The following is a 17,360-nucleotide window of genomic DNA, read 5'->3' as shown; positions in this document are numbered from 1 at the left end:
GGTGTGGTGTCTGTGGTTCGGTCTGCGACAAGGAGTCCCAGATAACAGGGAAGTATGTAGTTCATTCTGGGGAAGATCAAGGTAGCACCTGTTAATTCTTATTAATATCTGATTCTCTTTTCCTTTTCTTTACTAGAATGTCGTATGACTCCTCTTTTTTATAAAATAAAACCAAAGAAATAAGTAAAGGAATAATAAAGGCCCAATCGTGTCATACGAAGTGTAGTGGGGTAAGGAGTTTGCAGAATGTGAAAATAAAATGTTGGGTATATGGCACGTGTCCTTGTTGTTGAAGGACTATGGCACGGTATAACAATAGATTCTTCATCTCACAACCAAACTGTGGTGTGTCGGAAGATTATGACGCAGTATAATGTGGGCAGATAAGAAACCCTTTTCAATTGGGTGATGCGTGGAGTGGACGGATAAAGCTATTTACAATTTGGACTGTGATGTCCTGATTCTTTCTTAGTGGAGGGAACCTATATGGGCGGGCTTTGGCTGCCAGGTACCCACTGCATTACCACCTCTGGTAGTGAGCGCCGGGTCAAACGGTTCTGGGAGTCCCGGTACCAGGGGCGCCACAGTGGGTAAGGTTTGCGGGTTCCCCATCCTTTCCATCGGGGTCCCCTGGGCTGGGGTTTGGCTGATTCCCCTGGCTTGTGGGTTCCCAATCCTTTCCGTCAGGGTCCCCTGGGCTGGGGTTTGGCTGATTCCCCTGGCTCCTTCCCCATTTTGATTTGGCAAAAATGGCCCCTTGGGGTCTTTTATTGCCGGGACCTGGCATTCATGGGGCTCCCTGCCGTAGGTTAGGTTGTCTGCCAGGAATGTGGGGGTTATAGATGCTTGTCGGGCTGGTCCTTCAAGGGGCATGGGTCGGGGTCCATCGTCGGGGAACCGCTGAGATGGTCGTGTGGGGTAGTTGGATGGGGCCCTACAGTTCCGGGCGAAATGGTTGGGTTGCCCACAGGTATAACACTGTGCTTGTGGGCGTGGGCCTCTGGGCTCAGCTCTATATCGTTCTCGGTGTCGGGGGTTGGGCCTATGTCCTGTGCGGCCTTGTGGTTCCCTGTGTCGGCGATCAGCAATAGTGTATGGGTGTGCGGGGTTTGCTGGTCCCCTGAAATTTGGTGGTGCCCTACATTCCCGGGCAAAATGGTTGGGTTGCCCACAGTTATAACACTGTGCTTGTGGGGGTGCATATCTGGGATTGGTTCTATCTTGTTCCCTGTACCTGGGGTTGGGAATATATCGGGGTTCTGCGCGGGGCAGCGGTTTTCTGTATCGATGATTGGCAGGGGTATATGGGGGTGAGTTTCCCAGTCCCCTGTTTCCACCTCCCCCTTCGTTACGCCAAACCAGGGCCAGGTCTGTGTGGATCGGGTTCATCAATCCGTGTTTTGTGGGCTTGGGGGTGTCCGTTTGTCTGACTTCCCGTTCCCACACACGAGTCATTTTGCGGATGGCCCAGGCTTCTGTATGTGTATTATCATCAGGGTCAAAATTCTCACAGGCTTTCCAACTCCCCTCGGTGGCGTGTGCTATCAGGGTCCGGATCCATGTGGGCCGGTGGTGTGCATTTAATTGGACTCGATTTAATTGGCCAAAAACCGCAACAAATTGGTTCCATAGTCGGCCAGCATAGGCTGTCGGGTGCTCCCCTCTCTTTTGTTGGCAGTTGTTTAAGCCTTGTACCGGGTCATCCCTATTGTAGCCTATGGCGGCCAGAACGGCCGCCTTCATTTCTGGTAGGGTTCCCCCGGCCACGTTCTGGGGTTCGGGGAGGGCGGAACGGATGGCAGGACTTAAACATAACAGAATAAGTTTAACCTCTTCTGCCTCATCTAGACCGTTTAAAACACGATATTGGGTAACCTGGTCAAAGAGAGCATGTGGATCCCCGGAGGGTTCAAATATTCCAATCACTTTAGCGATATCAGTGAGCTGTGTCATGGTGTATGGAGTTACATAAGTCACATTGTGGTTCTGTCCGTCCTGTCGTTGGGTGGTGACCGGATTCATCGGTACAGGAACCAGATTAGTGACTGGGCTTTTTGGGATGGTAAAAGGACTACGAGCTGAGACTGAGTTTCCCCAGGTGAGAGCTGGTTTAGGTGGTGCTGATGGTTCCACTACCGGGAAGGGAGGTGGGGGTCCCCAGTCGGCAGTGGCGCCTGCTGTTGCATAATAGCAGGCATCCTCTTCTAAATCCCCCCACTCTACCCCTGGATCACTATCCCCTGTTTCGGTCGTGTATGCACACATTTGTGGTGAACCATCGTTGGTTACCACTGTGGGGTTATTCCAATGTTACTGTTGGGTTAGGGTGTTGCCACTGTGGGGGTTGTTATAATGTTGTTGGGTTAGGGTGTTTACACTGTGGGATTAATATACCTGTGGTGGATGCTGTTATGGCACATCCCGGTCGGGCCCCGCCTCCTGGGGAGAGGTATAAGACCCTCTGCTCAGGCGGGACCCCTCCAGTCTGGATTGGTGTACTCGTGTTAGATAGTTCCATTGTTTGTCAATAAAAGCCTTCAATCGCTGAAGCCTTGTACCTCGTGCTTGATTGTCGCGCATCAATTTTATTGACAAACACAAAACTCTCGACAGTAAAGAGAGTATGGAGCAAATGCTGAAACCAGAGCGGCTGACGCTGGACCCACGTGCGGTCGGTGCCTCTAACACCTTCGACCACTGGTTGAAGTGTTTCGAGGACTACCTGGCAGCCTCTGCAGCAGTTACTACGGACGACGACAAACTCCAGGTCCTCCACGCGAGGGTAAGCGACACGGTCTATCTTGCGATTCGTGCGGCCACCACTTACCCGAGGGCCATTGAGCTCTTGAAGAAACGATACACGAGACCACCCAACGAGATTCACGCTCGTTACCTCCTCGCTACACGACGTCGGCAGTCGGGCGAAACCATGGAGGACTACGCCAATGAGCTCTTGCAGCTTGCCAGGGGCTGCGACTGCAAAGATGTGTCGGCTGAGCAATATATGTACGACCTCGCCCGAGATGCGTTTGTAGCAGGGGTAGGGTCCTCGTACATCCGGCTTAAGCTATTAGAGAAAGGGAACCTCAACTTGACCCAAGCGATGGAGATGGCTGAGATGCTGGAGGCAGCGTCGAAAAGCTTGGCTGTGTACCCCGAAGACCACGCGGAGACAACGTGGCAGGAGCAAGCACAAATCCCTCCTCGCCCCACGGGCTCGCGCTCCCATATCGACCCGACGACGGCGGCAGCTCCAGGCGGCCAGCGATGCTATTTTTGCGGAGGAGCCAAGCATCCACGGCAACAGTGTCCAGCAAGAACGGCGATCTGCAGTCAGTGCGGTAAAAAGGGGCACTATGCTAAAGTTTGCAGGTCGAAGCCCAAGAACGGCAGTGCAGCCTGTGACCCTCCAGAGCGGAGACAATCTCCTTCGACGTCGCAGTACCCGCGAGGCCCGACCACGTGCGAATCCAGGACGGCGCCATCGTGGCTGACGGAGGAGGAGGATGACCACCAGGAGTCGCTACGCTTGGCGCCCTCACCCACGTGCGATTCATGGGGGCGACCATCATGGTCGACGACGACCAGGAGCGACCAGCAGGGGTCCTCAGTATCAACCTCGGCTGCCTGCAGTGACGCCCGGGGGCCAACGGTGGCGTCGATCTCTCTGGACCAGACAAAGCATCACAGGCTCGACAGTTCGATGATGAACATCAAGGTAAATGGTCGTACTGTGTATTGTCTGTTTGACAGTGGGAGCACCGAGAGTTTTATTCACCCTGACACTGCAAAAAGGTGTGGACTCCGGGTTCTACCTGCCAAACAGACAATTTCTATGGCATCACGGTCCCGGTCTGTACCGATCCAAGGACGTTGTATGGTAACCCTAGAGGTGCAGGGCACAATTTACGAGCGATACAGGCTCCTTGTGTTGCCGCACCTTTGCGCGCCAATTCTCCTCGAACTAAACTTTATGGTCCACATGAAGAGTGTGATCCTACAGTACGGTGGGCCACTCCCTTCACTGGCAGTAGGGAATCAGCCGCAGCCTCCAAATTGCCCAAAGCGCCCCGCATGCAATCTTTCCACACTGAAGATCACCACACCTTCTTTATTTAAGAATCTGGTACCAGGCTGCAAGCCCATCGCTACTAAAAGTAGGCGTTACAGCGCTGAAGACCGGATCTTTATCAGATCTGAGGTTCAGCAGCTCCTCAAAGAAGGGATCATACAGCCAAGTGCTAGTCCGTGGAGAGCGCAGGTCGTGGTCATCCTGGAGTCACTCGGCTCTACCACTTCATAAAAGCCCGCAACCTGCCCTACTCGGTGGAGGATGTCAGGTCAGTAACGAGAAGCTGTCGGATTGGGCGGAATGCAAACCGCACTTTTATCGACCGGACCGGGCACAATTGGTCAAGGCCACTCGCCCCTTCGAGAGGCTGAGTGTGGATTTTAAGGGCCCCCTTCCCTCAACGGACCGGAATGTCTATTTTCTCAATATCATAGATGAATACTCCCGGTTCCCGTTTGTTGTCCCCTGTGCGGACACGTCGACTGCCACAGTGATTAAGGCATTCAGTGATCTTTTTACCCTGTTCGGGTACCCTTGCTACATACATAGCGACAGGGGCTCGTCGTTCATGAGTAACGACTTGAGGCAATTCCTGCTCTCATACGGGATTGCCTCTAGTAGAACCACGAGCTACAACCCTAGGGGTAACGGACAGGTGGAGAGGGAGAATGCTACAGTCTGGAAGGCTGTCCTATTGGCGCTGAAGTCCAGGGGCCTTCCAGTCTCCCGTTGGCAGGAGGTCCTTCCAAATGCGCTTCATTCCATTCGCTCCCTCCTGTGTACGGCAACCAATGCTACTCCCCACGAGAGGATGTTCTCATTCCCTCGGAAGTCGTCCTCGGGGATCTCCTTACCAGCCTGGTTGACGTACCCAGGACCCGTCCTTCTGCGGCGACATGTGAGGGCCCGCAAGTCCGACCCCTTGGTCGAACCGGTCCAACTCCTCCACGCCAACCCTCAGTATGCCTATGTGGCATATCCTGACGGGCGAGAGGACACGGTCTCGATTCGAGACCTGGCGCCCGCAGGGGACGTAGCAACTCCTGTCGCTCCTATACCCCCTGTCACGAACCCCCTTTCACTTCTTTCTTCCCCAGACGTGGCGCGGTCAGCACCGGGACCAGTGCATAACAGTTATACTCCCATGTACAGCTTGCCTGAGACTCGGAGATCGGCGCCACCACAGAAGGTTCCAGGATCCCCTGCACCACCGCCTCACCAGGGTCAACCGGCCCGGGAGTCCTCGAGGGGACAGCCGGATGCTGTTTTGGAGAGAACGCCACCGCAAGCACCTGCTCCGGTGTCGCAACCGGTGTTGAGGAGATCACAGCGACGGTGCGGTCCTCCAGACCGTCTGGACTTGTGAATTTTGTATATATGTGACCTGTTTTCGCACCCCGCCGGCCTTTGTTTTTAAAGGAGGGGTGAATGTGGTGAACCATCGTTGGTTACCACTGTGGGGTTATTCCAATGTTACTGTTGGGTTAGGGTGTTGCCACTGTGGGGGTTGTTATAATGTTGTTGGGTTAGGGTGTTTACACTGTGGGATTAATATACCTGTGGTGGATGTTGTTATGGCACATCCCGGTCGGGCCCCGCCTCCTGGGGAGAGGTATAAGACCCTCTGCTCAGGCGGGACCCCTCCAGTCTGGATTGGTGTACTCGTGTTAGATAGTTCCATTGTTTGTCAATAAAAGCCTTCAATCGCTGAAGCCTTGTACCTCGTGCTTGATTGTCGCGCATCAACATTACACCCCTTTTTATGGCTAGTTGTGCTTTTAAATCTTCAATCTCGCGCAGGCATTTGGAGTGGTCTGTTGTGCGGGCTGTACTTGCTTTTCCTGCTTGGTGCAAAACTTTTACTGCAGCCTGTAGGTCGCTGCATTTACGTTTAACTTCCTCTACCTGTTGCAGCACAGCCTCTCTCTCACGGACAGCACGCCGTGCCTTTTGGCAGGCTTTATCACATTGAGCCTGGAATTGGCTCATGTGTATCATGTTAATCTGGTTCCTTTCTTCCCCTGTGCTTACCTCCCCTTCCAATTGTTGTATGCGCGCGGTCTTCCATCGGGCGCACTTAAATGTGAGGATGGTTAGGTACACTATCATAAGTAGGATTCCTATTACGGCCAGTTGTGACAGAATGCGGACTCATGGGTGGATTTGGACATTTGAACACCAATCCCAGAGGTCCTCCCATGCAGCATGACTGGCCATGATTATTTCCTTTTAGGATTCGTCACTTGAGTATAGGTAAGGTACTAAATTCCCTCCCGTAGATTTTACCCAAATTCCCTAGACTGTTCTAGTTCTGACTACACAGTTTGTCCACCTTGTGTTACAGACACCGGGTTTATGGCCCAATTTACTAGTTGAATCTGTATTAGTCCTTCACTCACTTAAGACTGGCCGTCACGTGGGGCATCTGCCCTCTTAATTCAGGCTCAGACGGAGTGTTGGAGAATACTGGGTTGAAGGTTCGACTTCGGAGCAACGTATTACTTCTTATCGAAGTCCCATCTGGGGTGCCACTGTTGTACCTGTTAATTCTCAGATACTTTCAACCAGTTTACTTACTCCAAGGTTTTACCCCGGTGCCCTTATTTGCAAGGTGGACAAAGGACAAACACAAGTAAAGATTCAACAAGTTTATTAAATAACACTATTAACCCTTAAATTACCCACATAAAACAAGAGGATACCCCAGCAGATTCAAGTATACTACCCGTAAAGATGGCTTGGTTAAACTGCAGGCCCGATTCTCTGAGTCCCTCTGGTCTGTTGTCACGAAGGTGAGTCTCGATGGCTGCTTCTTCCTTCCTTCCTTGTCTGGTCAGTCTTCTGAATGGTCACGGCTGTCTCCCCTGTCGAGTCTTCGCTCTTGTGTGCCTCTGAGCGTGTCCCTTTTTCCCCAGCCTGCTTGCCTTTCCAGAAACTTCTCTGGCTTCTGGCCAATGAGGTCCCAGGAGGGGGTTCCAATACCCAGTGGGTTTCTTGATGTCTGCCTGACAGGACACCAGGGTCCGCCCCCCAGGTGTCCATCTCCATGTTGTTAAACTTGTTATCAGGTAAGGTTTCTACAGGATCTCTTGGTGACAGAAAGTCTGGCCCGATCTGGGCTTCTAACAATAGACCGATGCATTTCAATGAGGTGCCATGATCTCCTGCTAAGTCTCAAGTAGAGTGTAACGACCTTTGATGGGTGGTTGATGGGTCAGGCCCAGACACATTTGTGTATTGTACAATTGGCCTGCCTGCGGTTTGACTGTGTTTGATTTCAATGTGCCTAATTCTTTAATTTAGGATATCCAATTTTATCAGCCTTAAAACTAGGCCCTGTTTATATCACCACACATAGCTATTATAACAATTTTGCTAAAATGATGGGCTACTGGTATTATCGCTAGAGTATTAGTCTAGAAATTCAGCAAATATTCTGGGGACCCGGGTTCGAATCCTGCCATAGCAACTGATGAAATTTGAATTCAATTTTAAAAATCTGGAATTAAGAATCTACTGATGACCATGAAGCCATTGTCGATTGTCAGAAAATCCCATCTGCTTTACGAATATCCTTTAGGGAAGGAAATCTGCCGTCCTTACCTGGTCTAGCCTACATGTAACTCCAGAGCCACAGCAATGTGGTTGACTCTCAAGTACCCTCTGAACAAGGGCAACTAGGGATGGGCAATAAATGCTGACCAGCCAGCGACACCCATGTCCCACGAATGAATAACAAAAAAACATTCTTGGACTTTCCTGCTTTGGACTGAAGTGTTGCTGCTTCACTTTGTCTGATGACATTACTAGAAAGTTAAATTCAGTTCACAATGGTTAATTTCTAGAGGCACACAGGCAATCTCTCATGATAGTGAGACTCCATTTAACCAATCATTTCTGTGCTTGCTGACCGACATTGACTCCTGGTCCAACGGCACCAAGATTTAAAAATTCTCCTCTCAAATCCCTCAGTGGTCTTGGCCTTTCCTAGCTCCATAATCCCCCACAACACGCATACTCCTCCAAATTTTCACATCACTGATCTGCATCATCCCATCATTGGTTGCCAGGGCATCATCTGAGATCATGTAAGAGCCCGGGTTAAAGACCTTTCCTCTAGTTACTTTCTGAGTTTGAACCAAATTCTCTGAAGGCAATCCTTTTGATGATATTACAATTCCTTTTCTGTTTAATTGTCCTTAATAAATATTTCCTCAGAGTTTATGATCCCGAATCATTTGTACAAGTGCAGAGAAACATTGGACACACTGATTCAATCCGTTCCATCATCCACATTCCTGAAAGATCACAGGTGAGTTAACCCTTTCAAGACCGGTATTTTCCCCATCTATATGCCTGGATTGAGTGGCATTCCTTATGAGGATAGGCTGAGGGAGCTCGGTCTTTTCTCCTTGGAGAGACGTAGGATGAGAGGACACCTAATAGAGGTATTTAAGATGTTGAGAGGCATAGATCGGGTGGACTCTCAGAGGCTTTTCCCCAGGGTGGAAATGGCTGCTACGAGAGGACACAGGTTTAAGGTGCGGGGGGTAGGTACAGGGGGAATGTTAGGGGGAAGTTTTTCACACAGAGGGTGGTGGGCGAGTGGAATCGGCTGCCGTCAGTGGTGGTGGAGGCAAACTCAATAGGGTCTTTTAAGAGACTCCTGGATGAGTACATGGGACTTAATAGGATGGAGGGTTATAGGTAGGCCTAAAAGGTAGGGATATGTTCGGTACAACTTGTGGCGCCGAAGGACCTGTTTTGTGCTGTAGTTTTTCCATGTTTCTATGTTCCTATAACTTTCGCTGTGTTTATTTCCTGCTCAGAAGTTGTCAATTTTAGGTGGAGCACTTGCCCACTTCAGGCATCCATTGTCACATCAAATACTCCCAGAGCAGGCACAGCACTAGTTAGATACTGAATTAAGGATCCCTCTGCATGGTCTTATCAAACACTCCCAAAGCAGGCCCAGCAAAGGCTGGATACAGAATAAAGATTCCACTTCCATCAACACTCCTCCCATCAAACACTCCAATGGCACATACAGCACTGTTTAGATACTGAATTAAAGTCCCTTTACACTGTCTCATCAAATACTCCGAGCTTGAGCAGCACAAGTTAGATACAGAAGAAAGATCCCACTTCATTGTTCCATCAACACTCAGTCCATCACACACTTCAATGGCATGTACAGCACTGGTTAGATACTGAATTAAAGATCCCCCTTTCCCAGGGCTAGTACAGCATGGGTTACATATGGAGTAAAATTCCCTCTACACAATGCCATCAAACATTCCTAGGATAGGTACTGCACAAGCTAGATACAAAGTAAAGCTCTCTTTACACTGTCTAAACATACCCAGGTCTAGTACAGAGAGTGAAAGTCTGCCTAGACTGTCACACCAAACATTCCCAGGGAATTTTTAATAAAGGCGTATGCAAAACGGGAGGGAGGTAAACCAGTTCACTATTCAGTCCTTAATGATGAGGAAACTTCTGGAGAAAATTATTGGAGATGTCATTAATTATTAGCTGGTCGGATATTTGGGTTATTAAACTGCAGCCAACATACGTTTATTAAAGACAAATAATATCTGCCTAACTTAAGACTAAGTTATTTGATGAAATAACAATATATTGCAATTGATGTTGTGAGTATCAACTTTCAGAAGGGATAAAGTATCAGGTAATTATTCGCAAAATGGAGGCCCTGAAATTAAAAGTGCAGTATTTGGCAGCATGGATGCAAATTTGGCTGAGATTGGAACAAAGATTTAGCACTACTGGCTCATAGTGCCAGAGACCTAGGTTCAATTCCGGCCTCGGATGACTGTGTGGAATCTGCATGGTCTCCTCCGGGTGACCTGGTTTCCTGCCACACTCCAAAGATGTGCAGGTTAGGTTGATTGGCAATGCTAAATTTCCCCTCAGTGTCTGGGGGACTAGCAGGGTAAATACGTGGGGTTACGGGGCAGGTTCGATGGGACAAATTAAATCTCCCTTCCTATTAACTATTAAAGACTGGTATGTTTTTTTTTTCAGTATGTCACCGCATCCTGGGACTGTACTCTGCGTGTGTGGAATGCTTACATCAAACTTCCTCCCAGAAGCAATGAAATAAGGGAAAATATAACATATTGAGAGAAAATGGCAATGGAATGTTAATTACCTTTAGTGATCCAGCACTTTGAAATTAAGTTGCACTTGTCCTCATCAAGTGAGACATGAGACTAGCAGTGTTTTGCAATTGTAGTCACATCAATGCAGTGACGGATAGAGCACAGAGGCTAGTTATTCTGTATCTTGCATCCTGATTCCTCAGCACCTGTCCACCATCTACAAGGCACAAGACAGAAGTCTGATGGAATACTGCCCACCTTTCTACAGCTGCAGCAACAAGCAAGGAATTTGATGCTGCCCAAAACGAAGAAGTCTACCTGACTCCAGCCCGCGCATCACCTTAAATACTTACCCCATCCACCACCGGTGAATCCTTACTGCAGCCTGCACAAGCTATGTGATGCATTGCAGCAAGCTAAACTCAAAGGATTTTTTGACAGCACATTGTAAACCTCTGCTACCGAGAGGCAGCAGCTGCATGGGTACATTGTCACCTCTGAACTGCCCTCTGAGTCATATACTACCCTGATTTGGAACTAAATTGCTGTTCCTTCACCATCACTGAATCAAATTCCTGGAATTCCAATCACACTGTGGAAGTAACTTCAGCGTTGGACTGCAGCCAAACAAGAAGGCAGCTCACTACTACCATCTGAACAAGGAAAATGAGAATGATTCTATGACTTGATGAACTCGGGATGGATGAGAAATAAGGGCCTTGCCAACGAGCAAGATTAAGCACATCACAAGAATGAATATTTTTCAAAAATTGTGAGAAACCCAGGTGCAAGCCCAAGGCCTGTAATACAAACTGTTACCAAGGCTGAGAAACGTATAAAAATATGCAAAAGCAAGGAATTCATGGTGGCCCTTTATAAAACACTGATTCAGCCTCACCTGGAGCATTGCATCCAATTCTGGGTGGGCCAAATTTCGACAATGAAGATGTTAGACAGGGTTCAAAAAAGATTCATGCAAATTGTTCCCAGGGTGATAGGAAATGCCAAATCAGTTGAGGATGAATTAAAGAAGCTGGGGCTGTTCTCTTTATGGAAGAGAAGGTCAAGAGGAGATTTGATGGAACTGTTGAAAATTGTGAGGGCTCTGGACGGAGTCCATGGGACAAAAGTCTGCCCATTAGCAGGAGAGTTTTAACAACACCAGGTTAAAGTCCAACAGGTTTATTTGGTAGCAAATACCATTGGCTTTCGGAGCGCTGCTCCTTCATCAGATGGAGTGGAAATGTGCTCTCAAACAGGGCACAGAGACACAAAATCAAGTTACAGAATACTGATTAGAATGCGAATCTCTACAACCAACCAGGTCTTAAAGATACAGACAATGTGAGTGGAGGGAGCATTAAGCACAGGTTAAAGAGATGTGTATTGCCTCCAGACAGGACAGCCAGTGAGATTCTGCAAGTCCAGGAGGCAAGCTGTGGGGGTTACTGATAGTGTGACACTGTGCTTAATGCTCTTTCCACTCACATTTCATAGAAACCATTTCATAGAAACCCTACAGGACAGAAAGAGGCCATTCGACCCATCGAGTCTGCACCGACCACAATCCCACCCAGGCCCTACCCCCATATCCATACATATTTTACCCACTAATCCCTCTAACCTACACATCTCAGGACACTAAGGGGCAATTTAAGCATGACCAATCAACCTAACCCGCACATCTTTGGAATGTGGGAGGAAACCGAAGCACCCGGAGGAAACCCACGCAGACACGAGGAGAATGTGCAAACTCCACACAGACAGTGACCTAAGCCGGGAATCGAACCATTGTCTGTATCTTTAAGACCTGGTTGGCTGTAGAGATTCGCATTCTAAGCAGTATTCTGCAACTTGATTTTGTGTCTCTGTGCCCTGTTTGAGAGCAGATTTCCACTCCATCTGATGAAGGAGCAGCGCTCCGAAAGCTAATGGCATTTGCTACCAAATAAACCTGTTGGACTTTAACCTGGTGTTGTTAAAAATCTTACTGTGTTTACCCCAGTCCAACGTCGGCATCTCCACATCATTAGCAGGAGAGTCAGAGATAGCTGATTTGCAGAGATTGGCAAATGAGTCAGGGGTGGCATGAGGAAAAAACTATTTTACACGACATGTGGTGAAGGATCTGGAACACGTGTGGTGGAGACAAGTTCAATCATGGCTTTCAAAAGGAAATTGGATGATTATCTAAAGATTTAAAAAAGTGCTGGGCTAGAATAAGACAGGGGCCTGAGTTTTATGCTCCCCTCTGTTAGGTGTTGAGGTGCAGGGAGGGGCAGGGAGCGTGAAATTGCATGGGCAGGAGGCTCCCACCCTGACCTGGTTGCAAGTTTACAGTGAGCAGGCAGGGCCTCAGACTGGAAGCCTACCCTTTCCCCAGTTAAGGCCCTTGAGTAGCCATTTAATGACCAGTTACGAGCCTTTTCCTGCCCAGCCTCAATCTTTAGGCTGGCAAGTAGGGATGGATCAAGGTAGGAAATAACTTTAAATCCTAAATCTAGGGCAGGAAAATAGAGGGTGGGAGAGGTCGCGGAGGGGTAGATGGGGCCCTCATCAGTAGCCCCCTTCTGACTGGGAGCACCCTCCCTTCAAGGGCTGGACACCTGTGGACATCCATCACTCCCGGTCTACCCACCGATACCCCAATCACCCCCGAAAGTCCTGTCTACTGTCAATAAATGCTCATTAGAACGCAAATTAGCAATGGGGTTGTGTTGCCTGCAGACTCTCTAGTTGGCGGAGATAAGCCCCATCATCCTAAAACTCAGTCCAGGAAATGGGACATGTCAAGTTGCTATTACAGAGAGCTGACATGGATGTGGAGGGCTGAATGGCCTCCCGCTGTGTTGTAATTGTCTCATGATCGTCGAAAGATGATGGAAGTCAAGAGCTACTGATCAATTAATATACTATTTGCTTCAGGGTAAGTGCTGCTAGTTCCAGTTTTTTGCCAGGAGTGTTTCCTGTTACTCTATATGCCCCTTAACCTTGGTGACCGTTCACTGAAGCCTACACTGCCTTCAGGTCCCAAGGGTACTCCAGCTCTCATCAGTAACGTCAACAGTAAAGGACCTCCTGAACCTGCTGCAGCTGAAGTTTAGTAACCTCACCAATTGTCAAACAGAGGAGCCTGAGAAAACGTTCAAATGCTGGTTCATTTCCAATTGCCGGTCACAGTCAATTCTTCCTGAAGCCTTTCTTTAAATCAAATGGCAACTGACGTTTGATAAATTGTAAATTCTGAGATTGATATGTTTTTGCTCTCCTCGTATTAAGGAATTTGGGACAAAGATGGGGGGGGGGGAGGTATATGGAGCCATGACCTTATTGACTGGCAGAACAAGCTCGAAAGGCTAACTCAAGTTGTTATGTTCCTGTTGGAACAGCAAGTTTGACTACAGGGCTTGCGCACAAAAATCTATGCTGATACTGAGGGAATACTGTAATGGTGGACGCGGGGGAGAGACGGTGGGTTTGGAAATTGCACCAGACGAAAGAACAATTCACATCAACAGAGCTGGGAGTTCTACAGTAATCTGATTAACTTGAGTGAAACTTTGAAAGAAATGATCTTGTGCAACATTACCGTAGTTCCTAAAATTTCTTTCCCTGTTATTTTAATGTTAGTATTCAACCATTTTCATTCAGTTTCAGAAGCCTCCGTTTAAACTGTTTGACTTAATGTGGGGAACAGAAGAATGTAGAGTATGTGAACATTGCTGGTTGTGAAACAAAGCACTTAAACAGTCCGTGTGAATCTCCATTCGCCAAACAAAGAAAATAATGAGCTTAGCAAAGATAGAGGGAGCTGTTACCTTGCGACAAGTTCATTCTCAGAACGCACAGCTTTCATTCCACCTACTTTCTGAAAACAAGAATGACATTATTTTTGTTTAGTGTTGATCTGAATTTCAAGCTATTCATTAACAGTTACCACCACATCACACACCATAAAATTGCATTTCATAGAATTTACAGCACAGAAACAGGCCTTTTAGAATCATAAAATCCCTACAGTGCAGAAGGAGGCCATTCGGCCCATCAAGCCTGCACCAATAACAATCCCACCCAAGCCCCATCCCCGCAACCTCACATATTCACCCTGCTAATCCCCCCGACACTAAGGATCACTTTAGCATGGCCTATCAACCTAACCTGCACATCTTTGGACTGTGGGAGGAAACAGGAGCACCCGGAGGAAACCCACGCAGTTACAGGGAGAATGTACAAATTCCACACACTCACCCAAGGCTGGAATTGAACCCAGGTCCCTGGTGCTGTGAGGCAGCAGTGCTAATCACTGTGCTACCATGCTGCCCATAACAGGTCTCTGCTGATGTTTAAGTTCCACACGAACCTCTTCACACTTTATTTCACCCTATCAGCATGTCCTTCTATTCAAAAACAGGAAATGCTGGAAAAACTCAGGTCTGACAGCATCTGTGGAGAGCATTAGTTTGACACTTCGTCAGAGTCGAAGACAAAGAAAATCAGACAAGATGTATACTACGAGGGTGGCGGGGGGGAGGTCGTTCTATTCCTTTCTCCCACATGCACTGATCTAGCTTCTCCTTAAATGCGTCCATGTGATTCACCTCAACCACTCCATGTGGTTGCACATTCCATGTTCCTAACACCTTCTGAAGACATTTCACCTGGTTTCCTTATTAGGTTTATTAGTGACTATCTTCTCTTCGTGGTCCCTAGAGTTGGATTCTACCAAAAGTGGAAGCATCAGGCTGAATTGTTGCACTTCTCTGATGCAGGGATCAGTGGGTGGCTGGTGCAGTGCCAGCCTCATTCCCAGCCTCAGCCATGAGGCAGGCAGGAATTAGACTCATTTGGAGCCTTGTTCAGCCAGGATTAAGAAAGAAACTGACTGGGATTTTCTGGTTGGCATCCAGTTTGGCCACACGATGGCGAAGGGGATGATAAACTGCCTCTAGGTGGCACCCAATGGTAGGCCAGAGTGCCAGTACTTAAGGCACCATGTGGCAAGCCATGGTACTAGTGGCAGGCCAGGGTGCCAATGTTTCAGACAAGCCTATATGCTCTCCCTCCCTGGCTTGTTGGATGCAGCAAAAGTTTAGCCATGGAAAGGTTCCTACACACTCCCATCACCTCCACTCACCACCCCATGTGCTATAGCAGTAGCCTGTCTGCTTTTTGTATTTTTTACTTAACACATGGTCTAGAGCAGCCTTGTAATTAATGAAGTTGTGCTGCAGCTGGCTGCTCCCCTAACGTTGAAAGGCCTCTGATTGGTCCTCCAGCTTCAAGAGCATATCCGGCACTCTTAATTGGACAATGACCTTATCTCCATGTCCATCAAGGGAGCACTTCGGTCAAAGTTTCAGGTCAATGAAGCACAGACATGGCCAATATAGCCAGTGTCGATCAACAACAGGTCACAGAGAAAGCACCTGACAGAAATGAGAGATCTGAAAAGGAACATTCATTTATTTGTCTTTTTTCTAAGCGTACTGTCCACTTGGCCATCGCTTCTCACATTGGCTTGAATGTGTGTACTCAGGATTTTCAAGGGCAGGATGCAATTGCCTAACTTTATGTCAGGGGGTATGTGCTCATGTCTACCAAAATATTAACGATGAGGCGATAGACAGGATTCCCCAGGTCGATATCAACAGCGCCATGAATGACCCACCGGTAGCAGCCGAAGTCACGAAAACTGTAAGCCAGCTATCTAGTGGCAAAGCCCCAGGGGCAGATGCCATACCCGCAGAGATCTACAAAGTTGCTGGTTCTGTACTTATCGAGAAGCTCACCGAGTTGTTCCAGTCCTTTTGGAAGTAAGGATCCATTCCTCAGGAACTTAAAGATGCTTCCATCGTACACCTCTACACGAGGAAGGGCTATCGGCAAGTATGTGACAACCATTGAGGAATCTGGAGATAGATGCAATGGGAGCAACACACTATAGAGACAACACACACACACACAGAAACAAAAGGGACATAGTCAACGACATCTTCACAGGAATTAACACAGGATCCACAGTGGTCAACTCTATCGACATACAGGGTCTCAATGATAAGATCGGACAATTAAAGGGGGTGATGAAAGATATCCTGCAGCGGTCACTAGACCAACAGGCCGAGCAGGCTCTTTTAGGGGAGGAGGGCGCCCATATCCAACTAGATGGGATCACAATATTGGAAGCGCACGCCCGTACCATTAACCGCCTCATAGATAGAGAGAGAGAGAACACGGCCCGGGTACAACAGGGACAGCTGTGCCATGCGTATGGTCTGTGGATGATAGCCCAATTACGACATAATTTGGACCAGGTACACAGGGGGAAGGTGCCCGACTGGATTGACAGCGCCCAGCTAGCACAACTCGCAGATCAGAAGGGGGTGCTGGATAACTGGACCCTGAAAGGAATGACGCGGGTGTATCCAGTAATCCCCGACTGCGAGGTTAGCGAGGGCACAGGAGTAGGGATGGTCCTATTGATTCCGATAGTTACACCAGACTCGGGACCATTCCCCATCTTCCAGATCGAGAACATTGTCGTTGTCAGGGGCAATACGTCCCTCCGCTACCACCTAACCGAAGTCACGGCCATCTCAAGGCATGGCGTGATGTCAAGCGCCTCCCTCTCGGGATGCAAACAAAGGGGCGAGATAACCATTTGCCCTCACCCACTGGGACCAGGACAGGCAGCTGAATGTGGATTTAATCAAACACAGGGCTGTACTCTAGAAATCATACCGACAGATCCACACTTTGCCCGGGCAGGATTTGGAGGACGAGGCAGGAACTGTGTAGCCACAACAAAGACATCCTTTGTATATAACGGGCTGACATGCCCGATCCCCCAGCCCAAATGTTTGCTTCACCCCTCGCAGACCGGTCACCATTGGCCAGGCCCACATCGCCAACATTCGAGGTAGGCAGACTCTGACACATAATGCCACGGACCCACTGAGAGATGACCTCAAATACTACCGAGAGCCAGAACAGGCTCCCACCCCACACCTAGCCAAATTGGTGAGGGAGCTCTGCCTCAAAGTGGGACACTCCGTTCGGCTGTATCACCAATTACAGTCACACATCAAAACCCTAGAGCACGACACAGAGTCAGCCCCACAGAGCCAAACATGGGCACAGAGGGTATGGGACTGGGGCCTAAACATGGA

At 48.6% G+C, this 17,360-nt stretch overlaps 1 protein-coding gene across 1 annotated transcript in view; it reads left to right on the top strand.

Moving 5' to 3' along the window:
- The window catches only part of LOC144505521 (uncharacterized), an 88,968-nt gene extending 77,927 nt beyond the window's left edge, over positions 1 to 11,041 (top strand). The window contains exons 16-17 of the mRNA XM_078231645.1: positions 8,291 to 8,384; positions 10,118 to 11,041. Of these exons, the coding sequence (XP_078087771.1) occupies positions 8,291 to 8,384; positions 10,118 to 10,216 (193 nt within the window). The 3' untranslated portion in view covers positions 10,217 to 11,041. The remainder of the gene's footprint in view (positions 1 to 8,290; positions 8,385 to 10,117) is intronic.
- Positions 11,042 to 17,360: the final 6,319 nt, after the last annotated feature.

The sequence above is a fragment of the Mustelus asterias genome, chromosome 16 (assembly GCF_964213995.1).
Source record: "Mustelus asterias chromosome 16, sMusAst1.hap1.1, whole genome shotgun sequence".
Taxonomy (NCBI): domain Eukaryota; kingdom Metazoa; phylum Chordata; class Chondrichthyes; order Carcharhiniformes; family Triakidae; genus Mustelus; species Mustelus asterias.
The sequence above is the reverse complement of the archived record's forward strand: the minus strand, read 5'-3'. Positions and strand labels throughout refer to the sequence as shown.